Source organism: Rhinolophus ferrumequinum, chromosome 12 (genome assembly GCF_004115265.2).
Source record: "Rhinolophus ferrumequinum isolate MPI-CBG mRhiFer1 chromosome 12, mRhiFer1_v1.p, whole genome shotgun sequence".
NCBI lineage: Eukaryota > Metazoa > Chordata > Mammalia > Chiroptera > Rhinolophidae > Rhinolophus > Rhinolophus ferrumequinum.
The window spans coordinates 81092791-81108095 of NC_046295.1; the positions used below are offsets into that span (position 1 = coordinate 81092791).

Consider the following 15305-nt stretch of genomic DNA (forward strand, 5'->3'; position numbering starts at 1 on the left):
CCACCCCCAGCAGTCACAGCCCACTGGTGGGACAGCAGAGTCTGTCAAGCCACAGTGACGCCCTCCCAGAGCCCTACTTCAAAGGAAGCAGCGGTGGAGAGGGGCAGAAGTCCTGCCTGCTGCCGGGGGCAATGTGAGCGGGAGTCAGGTGGCCAAGGTCTAAGGCCTGGCTCTCACCGGAGGCCTTGGCTGAGCCCCTTGGCTCAGTCTCCTCACTGGGGAGCTGTGATCCCGACTGTGCCGCTCCCACGAAAGATTCAAAGATAAAAGGCCGGGGAAGTGCTGGGCCCAGCACAGAGCCGGCGTGCCTTCTGCAGAAGTCAGGGTTAAGAGGCTGACTAGCAAGGGAGGCCCGTCCCCACTGCAGCCCACCCGGTCAGGGTCGGGCTGACTTCCACTCTTCCCAAGGCCACCCCACGACGGCTCCACCAGCTGGGTGGGTCACCGCCGGCCCCTGGCCTGGTGTGGCCCCGCCTCCGCAGGCCCTGCCGTCAGGCACCAGCAGGAAGCCGGGACCCACCTTCTTGATGTCCTTGTTGTTCATGGGGTCGTCGGTCATCTTGTGGAAGAGCAGCTCGATGATCTCCTTCAACTCGTAGCTGTAGCCCTTCCTCTTGCAGACGATGACCACCTTGTCAAACAGGAACAAGTACCTGGCGCGACAGCACGGCCAGGGGGCCGGTCAGCACAGCCAGCGCACTGTGCTCCCGGGCCACGGGGCAGACACGTGCCCCTGGGTGGGCAGCAGGAAGGCTGCGCCTGCTCCGAGCCCTGCCCTCTGCCTCCGCCAACACTGACCCTCAGCCAGTCCTCGGCTGCCCCGATACAACTCCTCCAGGAAACCCTCCTTGGCCTCCTGCCCCGAGGCTGCTCCATCCTGAGTGGGTTCCATCCCTCACTAGACAGGGAGCCCCGGGGACCCAGGCCCGTATCTGCTGTGACCTCAGCCATGGCCCCAGGCCTCGCACACAGTAGGTGTGCGTGGAGAATGAACAACCGTGGCCACACCAGCTCAGCTGGAGCTGTCCCCACCACCCGCCTGGGCACTCCCTTGGTCATTTGGCAGCCATTCTGTCTGTTCAACTGCAGGAAGCCTGTGAGCTCGCCAGCCAGGGCCTCTGGCTGCACCCTCTGCCCAGCGCGGTGCCGGCCACGGGCAGCACAGCTCCACGGCCATGGCAGCCACTGGCGGACATGGCTCGCCGACGCTCTTGCGGAGCAGGAAGGAAGCAATTAAAACGGAGCCAACAAAAAGCCGAGTGGGCGGGCAGCTCTTTCCACAGGAAAAGCAGTTTCCAGACGTGTGGGGAGCAGGGTGCCCGACCAGGCTGCATGCCACCGGCCCAGGCCACCGTTCTGCTCACCTGTCCTGCTTGGTATGGTTGACTATGGACCGGACCTTCAGCTCCCCGTCGATCTTCGGCCTCCCAAATTCCTCCAGTTTCACTTGCTGGGAAAGGTGGGGGAAGGCCGTTAGCCCCAATGCCAAAGCGGCACCCCCACTGTCCCAGCACCTAATCAGGAGAAAGGGCAGGTGGGCACACACCCAAGGGGGACAATGCCCACAGAACCCAAAGGAGGAAACCAAATTTAGATGAACCCAGTGGATCCCGGCTGGTGCACGGAGCAAGTGGGGAGCAGAAGACCGGGGGGAGGGGAGGGGCTGGCTAGGAGGCTCCTGCCCCACCTCCTGCCCCACCACGGACTCCCCACAGCTCCACGGGAACAAAGAGCGATTCATGGTGGGGTCATGTTAACAGGCCAGTGCGGTGTGGTGCCCAGAGCAGGGGCCTGGTAGGAAAAGGCAGACGCCCAGCCCTGAGAAACCAAATTAAAGGGAACAAAGAGCGCTTATCAGATGGAGGGCTGGCGGGCGAGGCGTGGGGTCCTGTCAACAGCTCCTCTTCCACAGGAAGAGGTTGCCCATCAAACCCGCTCTCTGGTTTGCTGAGATTTCATTTTCATTTTCCGTTTGGTTTATATCTCGGCTCCTCAGCTTTGATGCAGAGAGATGGTCTCTTGACACGTTCCTGTGCGGCCGACGCAGACAGGACAGGCAGGAGGGGACGCTCCAAGACGCTAAGGAGGCCATGCCCATGTGACGCTATGACGGACCTTCTCAGCATCTTCTCCTGAGTTCCCTGAATTTCCCAGAAGCCGCCGGGGCCAGACTCAGAGAACAGCTTCAGTGTAATACAGGGTGGGATGGGCGTCCTGCTCAGAGAGTCCCTCAAAGCCTCCGTGTCTCATCTCTAAAGTGACAGCAACAAAAGCGCCACCTCCACCTGGGTGGTAGAGTTCGGGAGAATATGCAGAGCCGAACACGGCCTGGCCCGCAGGAACGCTGCACACCTGTTCACCATCGCTGTTCTGTTTTTGTTATTTCAGGAACAAGTATGACTCACATGTAAAAGTGTTCTTAAAATTCCCCCGAATGACTGCTACAAAAGCAACGCCTGTCTATCGTAGGGCTTCTGACGATCAGTGAGGGGAAACCCGACAGCCAGGGCGGCCAGGCACTCACCCCACTAACAGTCTGGGGCACACCCACCCTGAACCGCCTCTGCACTTGGGGTGTATCCCAGTGCTTCTGGGAACTTCTTTTTTCCTTCACTTGACGACACATCACGAGCGTTTTCCAGGTCACATGTTTGCAGAGGTGACTTCTTTGGGCTCTTCCAACGCTGGTGGATGAGGAATGGGCAAACGGGCCCCAGGTGTCAGCCTAGGCATCCAGGAGCTTGCTTTGCAAACAGCTTCTGTGTTGACTTGACCTTGACAGAGACTCATCAGGACCCAGCCAAGTTCAGGGCCCACAGAGTGAAAATGTCTGGGTATAAGCCAGCAGTTCTCAACCAGGAGAGAGTCTGTACCCAGGGGACATCTAGCGATGTCTGGAGATACATTTGATCACCACCTCCTGGGCCCCCCCAAAGGTGGGGGTGGCACTGGCAGAGACCAGGGGTACTGCTCAACATCCTGCAATGCACAGGACAGACCCCACAAGAAAGAACGACCTGGCCCCAAATGCGAAGAGCCGAGGTTGAGAAACCCTGGTTTAAACATTTGGCAGGTCTGCAAGATATCGGTGCTGGCTGGCACAAGTGGGGAAGTGTCTGCTTCCTGGATGGCCCAGTTGTTCTCCCCGCAGGACACACTGGCTCACCCAATGCTCCAAGGATGAGCCTCTCACGGACCAGGGAGAGGGGCCCATGAGGTATAAGCCCTGCCTGATAGAAGCCGAGGGGAGGGGAGAAGCCAAGGGCAGCTCCTGGGCAGGTGGACAAACACTCTGCACTGTGCCTCCTAGGGACGTGGAGATGAGGTGGGCCAGGGGTCCACGGAGCAGAGCCTCATGTCCCCTGGGAGCCATGTTCTCCTCTTGGACGCAAGAGAGTCCTAGGTCTAGGCCAGGGAGGGAGGCTGGGGTGCTCAGCACGCGGGCAGCCTGTGAACACAGGGCACTTGGGGTCGCTGCACATGCTCCCGCAACCTGGCCAGACGGAGTGTGTGTTCACGCTTTCGCTGATTCGATACTGAGATCATGAAAGTAATTTCTAAAATAGGTACATGTAGTCATAGCTCATCTTCACTCTTTGGCGAGCAGCCACTTACCAAGTTCTCTATAGAACTCTGGAATTCGCTGATTTTCTTTAGGGTCTCTTTGTCCCGTTTCACTTCATTTATGTACATTGCCAAGTCCTTGAAAACAACCGGGGTGGGGAGGGGTTAGCAGGCGGGTGCTGGGCGGGGTGAGAAGGGCTCAGGCCCCAGCCCCGCCGCACGTCAGCCCAGGCCTGGGCATTTTCCAAGCACCTTCAACCGTCCGTCTACCAGAGGCGGCTGACCAGCTCTGCAAACAACAAGGGGTGACAAGTGTCACCCCCCACTTGACAAATAAAGAAACTAAGGAAGAAAAGATAAAACGAACCCCATACCATACCCCAACCAGTGGGCCAAGAACGCCAAACTGCTGCCACCTGATCTAGGTTAGAGTAGGAGGAAAACAGCCAACTAGACTTGGAACGACTACTTCTCAGCTCTGGGAAGTGGATACCTGCAGCCCTCAGCTTGTCCGGGTGTCCACACGCTGCAGCCTCCTGCTGGCCACCAGGGGGCAGTGCCCACTGCAATCCAGAGGGCAGAGTGGCTGGGCTGGGCACCGAGCACCACCTGAGAGCCAGGGGACCCAGCTCTCCTCTGAAGAACCAACACAGGTGGCACTGACCCTGCCCAGCAGGGGGACAGGCTGCCTTGGGTAGAGTCCCTGAGCTGGGCCAACAGGGGAGCTGGTTCCAGCCTTCCTCCAGTGACCCCTGCCCGCTCCTACAAGGCGCCCACTGGCGGGGCAGAATGTGAGATCCTAAGGCGGAAATGTTAAAAGATGGCCTGGCAAGCTGTCCCACCTCTCCAGCCTCGGTGGCACAGGCCACAGGTCACACACGACTTGGAGTGAAGTTCTCCACGAGCGTAAGGCTGCTCAGAGCTCGCTCAGCACAGACACAAGAGCACCGGGGGATCAGAAACCCAAAGCGGGGTGTTGCTCCAGGGAAGTGCCACTTTACAGAGACTGAGAAAGCGCAGGATGCAGCCAGGTGACAAGGAGCCAACACTCAGGGGCAGGAAAGGACAGCGTGCATTCAGGGGCCTGGGAGTGGCCACGCTTGCCTAGAATTTGGGGCACTGTGGTAAACACAGCGTGCCAGGGTGAGGGGGGGTGAGCCTGGCTCGGGGGGCGTGGGGAGCCATAGAGGGTTTCCGACCAGGGAAGTGACTTGAGCTGACCTCTCCATCAGGAAGTGTGCCTGCACAGTGGGCTTTTGCGGACAGAGGGAGGACGGGAGAGGTGGCATGGCTGGGTGGGGTGCACATTTCAGAAGCAGAAGCCACCGAGCTGGGCAGTGGGCTGTATGGAGTCAGATGGCCCAGAACCGAGTCCAGTGCCTCGGAACTGGTGATGGCCTCGGCAGACAGTTGGGAAAGCAGGAGGAAGGAAGGCCCGGGGGAGTCACTGGAGGCCACGCGAGGTCAGTGACCAGGACACCTGGGGTGAGCGTCTGACCTGTAGCCCCCTCCACCTGACTCCTCTGCCCTTGGGTGGGTCTTACCCACTGCCCTGCCCTCTCTGTCTCTTGCTGTCCCAGGAAAATCTACATCTACGGTCACAGAGCGAGGCTCGTTCATGAGCCCAATCCAGTCCAAAAACGCATGCAAGATAAGCCCCAGGCTGGTCTGCCCTCCCCCCCCACCTGCATGGCTTCCAGTGCTTCTTTCAGCTGCTGCCTCTCCGGCCGGTCAGTGGAATGGCTCAGAAGTTCCTGAAGGTGTGAGAGGGGAGTTGTGGGTCACCACTCGGGGGTGTCAGGGCCTCTGTCCTCGCCCCCACCCGGCACGGGGTATGTGCACAGCGCGAGGCCCTCTGGACAGAGCTGCCACCTGCTGGCCCAGGGTCCGGTTCAGCTGTGTAACCCCAGCAGACAGACAGACAGCCCTCACCCAGGTGACACGCTGCTTCAAGAAAGAGGTGTCGCTGACACTTGTGGGTCATGGCAGGGACATCAGGCTGCACAAAGCAAGGTGCTGAGCTAACAGACGACTGCTGTTCACAGAAGAACCTCACTCAGCACCTCCCAGAAACCACTCTCTCCCCCACGTCTATCTGTCCAGCAGGTCCTCCTATTCCCTTTTCTGCCATGACTGCCAGGAAGCTCAGAGGCCGGGTTAAGGGCCAACCCCAGTTATTCCTGGTCTGAGGATGCTCTTCCACTGCTTTCACTTGTTCTGCTCTTACCCGTTTTAATCACAATTTTCCTTTGTGTATTTATTGTCATAAACATCACACACACACACACACACACACACACACACACACACACACACGGTGCCAAAAATATATATATACATTTTAAGAAAGGAAAAAAACTATTAAAATTATAATACTCAATATACATCGATTAAAAAAAAGACGAATACAAGTCATGTGTGACTTCTGCAATTACAGCAGGTGCTCAAAGTGGTTCCCATCAGCGTCCAGACACTTCTGATTACGGTGAATTACCGCTTGAGCAACACTGACCAGTCCACTTGTATACATTTTTTTGGCACCCCCGGTGTGTGTGTGTGTGTGTGTGTGGTGTGTGGTGTGTGTGTGTGTAGAGAGTGAGAGCAGTTCCCAGTGTAGAGTGCAGTTTTCATGCACTAAGCACAGTCTTACTTTGTCTGCTTGTTGATGTCCCGCCCGCCCTGGCCTCTGTGTGGGCTCCGCCCGCCCTCACGCAGCCCACAAAGGCCGAGGGGTGGGGGTGGGGTGGGTCTCACCTTCAGGAGAAGGTGGTACTTCAGCACCCTCTGCATGGGCACCACCAACAGGTCCTGCAGCTTGAACCTCCCGTCCTGGACCTTCAGTGTGCATTCCTGGGCGTCAGGGGGCAGCAAGTCCATGAAGAGTCCCGGCCAGGGGGCGCTGGACCCCCCCACTCCCACACCCCAGCCTGGGAGGGGGCAGCCCTAAGGCTGGCACTGGGGCCCCGGGGTCTGGTCCTTCTCTGACCAGGTGTGGGGCCAGCCGCCCCTCACACACTCAGGGGTCCACAGCAGCCATGTGATTCTGGGGCTGGCGCCGACCAGACCCGCCTCAAGACTGTCGGGGAAGCCAGCTCACTAAGGGAGCCACTTGCAGGAGCCAGAAGCTCCCCACTGTTGCCTGAACACACGGGGGCATTCTGCTTCTCCAAGGTCATCCCCAGCACTGCTAGAGCAAAGGGACCCGGCACCAGAATCCACTCTGGAAACGGGGAGCCCCAACCAGGGAGCAGCTGAGCTAACCCCAATAAGGGGTTCACGTGGGAAACTCAGCAAGTACCAGAGACTGGCACCGAGCCTGGGGTGAGGACGGGAGAGCGGTGGGAGGCTCATGGCTCCCAGCAAACGTCTGTCACCTGAGGCCCTCGTGGGGTCTGTACAGGCCAGGGTCTGGGGTCAGTCACAGCGCCTCGCAGAGCCAGATCTGGTCTTTGGGGCCTGCCTCAACAGCACCCAGGGGTCTCAGGCTGTGTTCTGGCCTGAGACAGTGACCTCCACCTGCCCACTCCCCACCCCAACAGAACGCAAAGGATAAAAAAATCACCTGCTGAAAACATCTACACAAAAGTCACATCACTATCCCGTCCCCAACTTCCCACAAAACGGGCTAGCCAGAGAGCAGCAGGCTGCGATCTCAAAGGGACGGGTTAGGGGATGGGCCGGGAGACAGGCTGGGGAACAGGCCAGGGGACGGGACGGGAGAGAGGCTGGGGGACAGGCTGGGGGACAGGCAGGGAAGTCCCCATTACCTCAACTTTCAGTCTGAAGTCCTCCCGGCTGGCGAGGAGCTGGTTCAGTGCATTCTGGGCGTGTTCCATGTGGCTGCAGTACTCCCCGTAGATCAGGAGCCTGGATGGTACACACGTGTGTACACACACATACACACACACACATACACACTCTCTCTCCCAGGATTAGGACACCGCTGCGACGGCTGAAGGCCCGCTTGGTTTCACGACGGCTCTAAGTGCACAGCAAATGGGTCTCCCCCCCATGACAGCTCCTCATGCGCCAACACGTTTAACGGTTTTGTTCTTTCTGTACGGCTGCTTTCTCTCTCGTCTCGAAATATTGCCAGGCTAGGTGGAGGGGGCCCCCTTCTGTGGTTCTATTCTAGGTCAGGGCTGGGTTGGGGATGCAATTCTCATGCCCCCCCCAAACCTGTCCCCAAAAAGGGCCAAAGCCGGAGAGAAGAGAAGCCCCTCGCCTCTCCAGAGCCAGGCGACCCCAGGAAGGCTAGGGCTGGTTTATGCCAGGACGGCTGAGCACTGTGCCCTCGGCTGCTGCCGTGCACCCCCAGGTCTGAACCCCTCCGCTCGCACAGCCACAGCTGCCCTCCGCTGGGCGTGGACCAGCCGTGTAGGCAGCACAGGCCCAGCCTCAGTTTCTCCTCACAGCAGGGACGTGGCCGCAGCTCTGGGGACACCAGAGCCTGGGCTCTCAGCCATGTCCTCCTGCCTACGAGCCCCTCACTCAGACCAGCACGGGGCGGGTTCTGTCTCCCATCAGCAGCAGCTGCTACACGCCACCTCCCCGGGACCCAGGCATAGCGCTCAGGGGGCAGACTCCCCGGATGCCCGATTCTCCTGGGGGGGGGGGTGCATTATACATGCATGAATGCCCGTCAGCCACCAAGACCCACAGGACAGAGGTGGAGGGAGCTGCTGGAGCCTCCTCAGGCCTCCGCCCATCCAGGCCGTGCTCGGGGGCACCCCTCCTGGCTCTGACGGTGGGGAGGGGGTATTCCTTGGTTTACAAGTACGAATGGGTCCAGAGGGCCACAGCCACCTGCCTTGGGCAGCACACACCTGCCCTGGGCGAAGTCACCCCACCAGCTGTGCCCCGTCAGGCCACGGTGGTCCCATAGACAGGGAGCGGCCGGCGAGGCGGCCCTGCCACTCACCTCTCCTTGAACTCGAGGAAGACCTTGGCCAGAGTGCTGCCCCCCGCCATCATGGACACGTCGATGGCCCTCAGGAAGCTGTGGTGCACCTTAATGAGGTCCTGGGAGGACAAAGCGGTTAGCGCGTGAACGGCTCACCAGGCGAGGGGAGAGTGCTCCCCACTCTCTCACATCTTCTCTTGGATGAGGACGTGTGTGAGGCCCGGGCCCTGGGCGTGATTCCCACATAAATGCCAGGTGTAAGCCAACTAGGAGGTGGCAGTGACGCGTATGCGGTCTGCGGGGAGATTCCACAGTCCGTATCCGTCTGTACAGACATGTGCGGCCGACCAGGGCAGGCTCTTGTGCCCGGAGGGGACAGCGCTGGCCCGGGATCCTGGGCTCGGAGGGATGCAGTCTTTTCACTGCAGAGCTGGGGCCTCAGGCCTGGGGAGGCGTGCTTCCAGGGCAGGTGACATGCTGGGGCGACCCACATCCCCCACCCAGGCTACTGATCTGTCCCTGGACGATTATGCTGGCCACCGCTCACGGCAGGAAGAACGCTGGGTGGGGGGCACAGAGAGCAGGAAGCTCCGGGGCCTGGGTGAGCCGAGCTGATGAGGGGCTGAGGGGTCGGGCAGGAGCACCCCGCAACCCCCAGGTGCAGTGGGGGGAGCCCACCCCTGCGTAGCTTCTGTAGCCTCACGCCAAGCTGCCCTGCTCTGCTGACCACATCGAGATGAACCTTCCCACAGGGATGTCCTTCCCACGTCCAGGTCCAGACATCCATAGAGCGAGCGACGGGCTCGCTCTAAGGGGTGGGGGACACATTTCTCTCCAGCCGCTGACAGCCTCCCAACTCTTCCAGGGCCTGTGCGCCTGCCTGAGCCACACCCACCAGCACAGCGAGCAGAAAAGGCGAGCTCCCAGACGCTGAGTCCTCCCATCCCCTAAAGCCGAAATCCCCGGAGGAAGGAGCAAGCTGTTCTCCTCCTCACGTCTGTCAGCCATCAGAACACCCCTTGGCCAGGACCAATCATGTCCCTGGCGGGGACAGTCGCACTGGAGCAGGTTAGGACCAGAGCCCGCACGCGATGAGTGGGGCTGGGCCTTTACCTCCAGGTTGATGAAGATAGCCGCCATGTCCGCCGGGCTCAGCACCAGTCTCAGGGGGGCCATGTAGTTCTGCAAGGGAAAGCCCAATGGTTCCATTTGCGCCTGGAGGCAGCCAGCCACCTTCCAGGCCACAGCCGCCAGCCAGAGGGGCTCTGACAACCTGACCAAGGTCAGGGGTGCCCTGCGAGGCAGCTACACAGGCCTGGAGCCCGGCCAGTGCTCGGCGGAGAGCATTCTGGGGAGATCTGGGCTCCGCCCCGCAGGGTGAGTGCTGTGCAGAATGTGTGGGGCTGGGCGGGATCGGGCCTGAGTGTTGACCAAGCACCCATGCCCGCCACGTGGTCAGAGCCCCAAGGGAGGCACTCAGCATGGCACTGGACTTCAACCCTACAAGAGCCGGGACGGGTATTGCTGTTGTTTGAAACACAAGGAAACTGAGGCCTAGGAGGTAGGAGCGTCACCCCAGTGTACACCGTGGGTGGTGACGGGGCCGTGATTCCCACCAGCACTCAAATTCCTGAGCCTGGGGTCCTGGGTCCACCCCTAAGCCTGCCTTCAAAAGAGATGCCCCCACCCCCATGCCCCGAACCCCAGAAGCTGCACAGTGACAGGCAGTGGTTCTGCCTGAGTCCTCCAGGTCTGGCCTTGCAGGAGACACACATGTGTGACTCAGTCATCTCCTGCCCCACAGACCCTTTCAGACAAGGACCTGCCACCCTCTCCTCTCCCTGCTCCTTCTCCCCCAAGGGGTCCTGGCCCCCGGGACCTCTCCTCGGCCACTGTGTGCAGCAGGTGAGAATTGTCCAAATGAACAAAGGCCGGAGGACACTGGATGTGGCAAGCGGTTTTCCCCATGCCGAGGACAGGCTGGCACTGACCTGTCTAGGATTCGGTTTCCTCGTCTATGACGTGGGGCAGCAACACCTACCTCGGATGGTTAGGGAGGACTAGAACCGCGATTATCCCTGAAAGCACTCGGCACACTGCGTGTCCTGTCTGAGCACGCTCCCTGCGCAGCCCCCACGTGCACCGTGCCACGCCGTAGTTGGGCAGCGCCTGCCCTCGAAGGCCGTGTTCCAGGGGAAGATGGAACACAGCAGCGTGCTGGTTTTGGCAATGGGACTCAGGCTGCATGGAGGAAGTGACAAGGCCTGCAGGGCCCTGGGAGGAGCTGACCTGGGGGCCGGGGCAGGGGGGGCAGAGTGGCGAGGGCCAGGGCGTACAGCGAGGATGCTGCCTGGTGTGTCTGCAGAAAGGCCGAGGTCAGTGGGGCTGAAGGGTGGGCACACAAGGGGTGGGTGGGGCAGGGGGAGGGGGAACATCCATCAGGCCTGAGCCAGTCCTGGATGGCTGGAGGCCACACGGTTCCCTAAACAATGAGGGCTCCACTTCGGTGTCCCCCACTGGGTCCGACACCAAACCAAGGAATAGCCAGAAAGGTTCTGTCTTCAACAGTGTTGGCTTTCTCATGCCAGTAAGCTTTGGCAGTGGGGATGAGGATGTTTCAGTGACAGGGAAATGCCACCGAGCCAGTGCACACAGGAGGCCAGGGCATGGTGAGGGCAGGAGACGGCCCATCCGTGGCCCTGCAAGAGCTCGGCAGGCTGGTGGGCAGAGAGGACTGGCCAGCCATTTGGGGCAGCACAGGGTCTGCCACGGGGCTCTGAAGGCTCACACCACTGAGCCTAAGTCCCAGGTGCAGGACACGCACCGCCACCTGTGAGATGGTAATATCGTTATCCCAATTTATAGAGGGGGGCTGGGCGCAGAAAGTGCCCTAGGTGAGAAAGTCTACATACGGAGCTTAGCCCAGCGCCCGGCCTGGGCGAGGGCACATACATAAGGAGTTTAGCTCTGGTGACCGGGCACACGTAAAAAGATTAGCTCAGTGCAGTCAGAGCAGAAGACATTATGACGCCCAGTTTAGGCTGGAAGAAGCCACAGAGACGAGCTCAGGATGGTCCAGGACCTGAGGAAAGGTGGGAGCAGGGGCAGCGGGGTGGCCAACGAGGACCCGACCTGGCCAGAGCCCATGGCTCGAGTGGGGGACAGAGGGCAGGAGGGCAGCAGGGGAAAGGGGAGGGCAACCTCCGTTTCTGGTGGATGGCAAAGCCGAGAGGACCAAGTACCGCCATCTGTCACCACTGCCCTAAGACCTCTCCGGGTGACGGCATCTCCCAGGGGACTGGGAGCCCTACAGTGGACCCCGTGGCCATCAGGGAAGGGCCAGAGCCCTGCCCACCTTCTCGATGTCCTCCAGAGTCCGGTAGTACTTGGCCTCGGTCTCCTGAATCTCCAGCAAGCAGCAGGTCCTTTTGTCATCCTCGGTCATGCCCATTTTCTAGAGGACAGACACACGACATAAGCCCGGACCCTGCCAGGCCTGATGCCTACCAACCGCCTGGGCTTGGCCGTGGGGTCGCCGAGGGTGGAATGGTGGGGCCACATGGGAGACAGAAGGGTCCCGAGTCCTTCCCCTCTCTTCCGCAGCTGAGCCATAGGGAGGGGATGTGGCATGAAGCTGAAAGCTGATGACAATGGAGGCTTCCGGACCAGAGTGAGGTCCTCAGAAGCCACCCCGTCCAACGTATCAGCAGGGGTGACACACTCACAACCCCGACTGTATACACAGGAGAGTCTCTGAGCAGCTCCCTGAGGACCAACTGAGCCTCTGCCCCGTTAGTGCCTCAGAGAGACAGCAGTTCCTCGCAGGGCTGGGCTTTCCGAGTGTCCACCAGCCTCCAACCACGGTCCTGAGACAACAGCCCACTGGCAGGGGTCACAGGGGACACGCCACTGTGGCAGGGCCTGCCTCTCACCTCCGGGGGAACATGGCCAGCGCTGGAACTGACCGAGAGACTCATGGGGCGGGGGGGCATTGAGTGTTCGGAGAATCACTCTCCTGAGGTCCTTTCAGGCTGAGCCATAGCTGCCTGCACGTCAGGGTCTGGGGAAACGGAGCTGGGACAGGTGACGTGACATTTGGGCTCACAGCTGCCCCAACGCCGTCCTCCTCCTCCTCTAGGGAATGACGCGTGGCCCTGCTTGCATCTGCGGGGGCACAGCTCCCCAAAGCAACACGTGGTACATGCCCCGGGGACCGGGTTGGCAGCAGCCCCCCAAGGCTCCTCTCCAGGCCCACAGCCCTGCTCCGCCTGGGAATTGTGCTGTTACTCTTGGGGCTTCACTGGGGTGCTGGGGGTCCACCATACCCCTAAAACTGTGTAAAAATGGTATCCGACAGTGTCTCCCTGGGGACAGTGGTCTGAGTGTTTTCAAACAGGTGTGAGATCTCCCGGAGAGGTGGAGGGGGACGGAGCTGGTGCACTTACCCCGGCTTCCCCACTGCCACTCACCTGCATGTATCTAATCTGGAAGCATGGGGAAACAAACGATAGAAAGAACCAATTAGCAGCGTCGGCTTCTTACTCAAGCTGTGCGTGGGGAAGTCAGGGGTGCTTGTGTGCATTTACACAACAGCCAGGGGTCACGTCACAGCCCCGTGCCTGCCAGTGTCCCCAGAGGGACGCACCGGGACCGAGCATGTCGCCAGCCTTCCCCACATCTGGGCTCTGAGTGGCACCTGCTGTCTTCTGGCTTTATCTTCCTTTGCAGAAGTCACATCCCCATTACCTTCCACTAAGACTGCTCCGATAGCTCCAGACATGACAGGAGATGAAATAAAAGCGGCCGTTTGATCTCAGAGGCAGGGGGCCTACCCTGCCTGGAACGAGTTTCTGAACAGCGTGCCAAGCGTTAGGGCACTGAGCAGAGCGGGCAGGTGGGCACCAGCTTGTCCCCAGGACACAGGCGGGCATCTGCCCCCAGCCCCCGCAGGTCCTGTCAACAGGCCCAGGTCCCATCACGTGCGCTTCAGGACCAGGGACAGCAGTGGTCTCTGGGGAGTGCCCACTCTAGGGCCTCTGCAGGCCGGGCACAGATGAGGGTCTCTCGGGAGCTTGTATGGCCTGGGGGCAGGGGAGTCCTTCAAATAACACAGAGCACTCCAGACACATGCTCTCGCTTTACCCAGAGGACACCCAGCTTCCAAAGGGCTCGGGGAGTCAGGGGGCCCCAGTCTCAGTTCCCTGCCATGTCCCGAGGCGAGCCAGGCTTTTGGGCAGCTCCAGGAAGACGAGGCAGGGGCCTCTAGCAGCAGCCCATGGCTTGGTCTCACTACCCCTGACAGACTCCACTGGCAGATCGGAAACAGAGCTGCCTCACTGCGGGTCTGCCCAGCGGAGGGCAGATTGGCCCGGGACAGACCTGCAGTCACAGACCCACAGCTCACTCTCCAGAGCAAGACCCCTGAGAGCTGTGGGGAAGGAAACCTACCTTCAGACCCTTCAGGGGCAGAATAAGGAATCCATTCTTAGGAGCAGAGTTTGGGGGCTGTGGGCACCACCGCCCAGCATGTCCGCATCTCTGCCACATGCTGCTGGCGGCAGCGACAGGCGCCACTGGGGTGGGAAAGGCCTCCAAACGGCCTCATCGGGGGGCTGCTTCCCAGTTTTTTGTTTCCCCACCAGCAGCTGGTTACCCACCACCACTGACGGACGACACTGAAACTTACTTTTTGAGAACTTCCCCCTTTTCGTGGGTGAAAGCAAATGGCACCGTTGGCAAGTGGCACCTTGACCACCGCCCAGAGTTTGGGGGCCCAAGGGGACTGTGGCCCGCCCCACCAGGTCCCCATCTCCCTGGCCCCGCCTGGCAGGACTCCCACCTTCCACACAGCAGCTGCTGGCAATAAACCCACACTGCAGCCAACTGGCGTCTGAGAGATTATTCACCAACGCCTGCTCGGGAATAAATACTGTCACCACATAAAAGCCGCACAGCTGGCTAATTGAGCCAATAGCGGCCTCCTCGCGCTGCACAAAGGGGTAGAAGGGAGCGTGCTATGCGGGGCTGAGCGCCGAGCTACTATTTTAAGGCTCCCAGGGCAGTGAAGACTTAGCGTCCTCACAGCCTCCGAGGAGAATTCCATAGCAACGCGTCCTAGAAGGTGGCAGCGGTGTCACATCTCAGTCTCCTCAGAACATTTCACAGGGAAGAAGGGCCCAAGGCAGGGGAGGACGGGGTGCAGCTTCCGGAACCCCCTCTGCACGCAGCAGCTCCCCCTCGGAGGCTCAGAATCGCGGTCGGCTCCGTTTCTAAAGGGAGGGCCGGGCTGCTCTGCCAAGGCCAGCGTTCCGCGGGCGGCTCACCATGGGCTGCTGCACCTCCACCTTGATGATGTCCTCGTAGATGTCGTCCCCTTCATCCTCGCACGGGACGCAGTCGTAGATGTCGTCCCCCAGGTCATGCTCGCTGCACAGGAAGAAGCAGTTAGAGGGACGGCAAGTCCAGCCAAGTCGACGAGGGATGCAGCCCAAGGGGACCCCGCCGCGAGAAGAGGTGGGCAGGGCCAGCACGAGCGCCTCCCTCCCAGCCTCAGTCTCCTGGTCTATAAAATGGGCGTGGGTAACTGCTGCCCAGGTGTCTGAGAGTTTAAACCAGGCCGCCTGGAGAGAGCACTGCCGTGCTTCTAGAAGGACCTCCCATGATAAAGCCCCAACTTCTCCAGCCCTTAAGTAAATGCTGGGGACACATGCTGGAGGCCCGGGGTGACACTTGGCCTCACCTAGAATCTTTGCACAGCTAGTCAACAGAGTGCCCGGTTCTGGGGCCTTCACTCCTGCCTCCAGGCCAAATACCCTTTCCTGGGGCCCACATCTGTGAC

General features: G+C 60.3%; 1 protein-coding gene across 4 annotated transcripts in view; it reads right to left on the minus strand.

Annotated features, from left to right (window-relative positions):
* Positions 1–15305, minus strand: part of VAV2 (vav guanine nucleotide exchange factor 2) — a 157043-nt gene that overhangs the window by 23324 nt on the left and 118414 nt on the right. For 2 of the 4 annotated variants that reach the window (XM_033122757.1, XM_033122756.1), the window contains exons 5-15: positions 14791–14893; positions 12937–12951; positions 11823–11921; positions 9581–9649; positions 8486–8586; positions 7332–7431; positions 6319–6414; positions 5250–5318; positions 3616–3702; positions 1365–1450; positions 521–653 (exon numbers count right to left, since the gene is read on the minus strand). In XM_033122757.1, coding sequence (XP_032978648.1) covers positions 521–653; positions 1365–1450; positions 3616–3702; positions 5250–5318; positions 6319–6414; positions 7332–7431; positions 8486–8586; positions 9581–9649; positions 11823–11921; positions 12937–12951; positions 14791–14893 — 958 coding nt within the window. The remainder of the gene's footprint in view (positions 1–520; positions 654–1364; positions 1451–3615; positions 3703–5249; positions 5319–6318; positions 6415–7331; positions 7432–8485; positions 8587–9580; positions 9650–11822; positions 11922–12936; positions 12952–14790; positions 14894–15305) is intronic. The other 2 variants (XM_033122758.1, XM_033122759.1) reach the window with 1 other exon arrangement.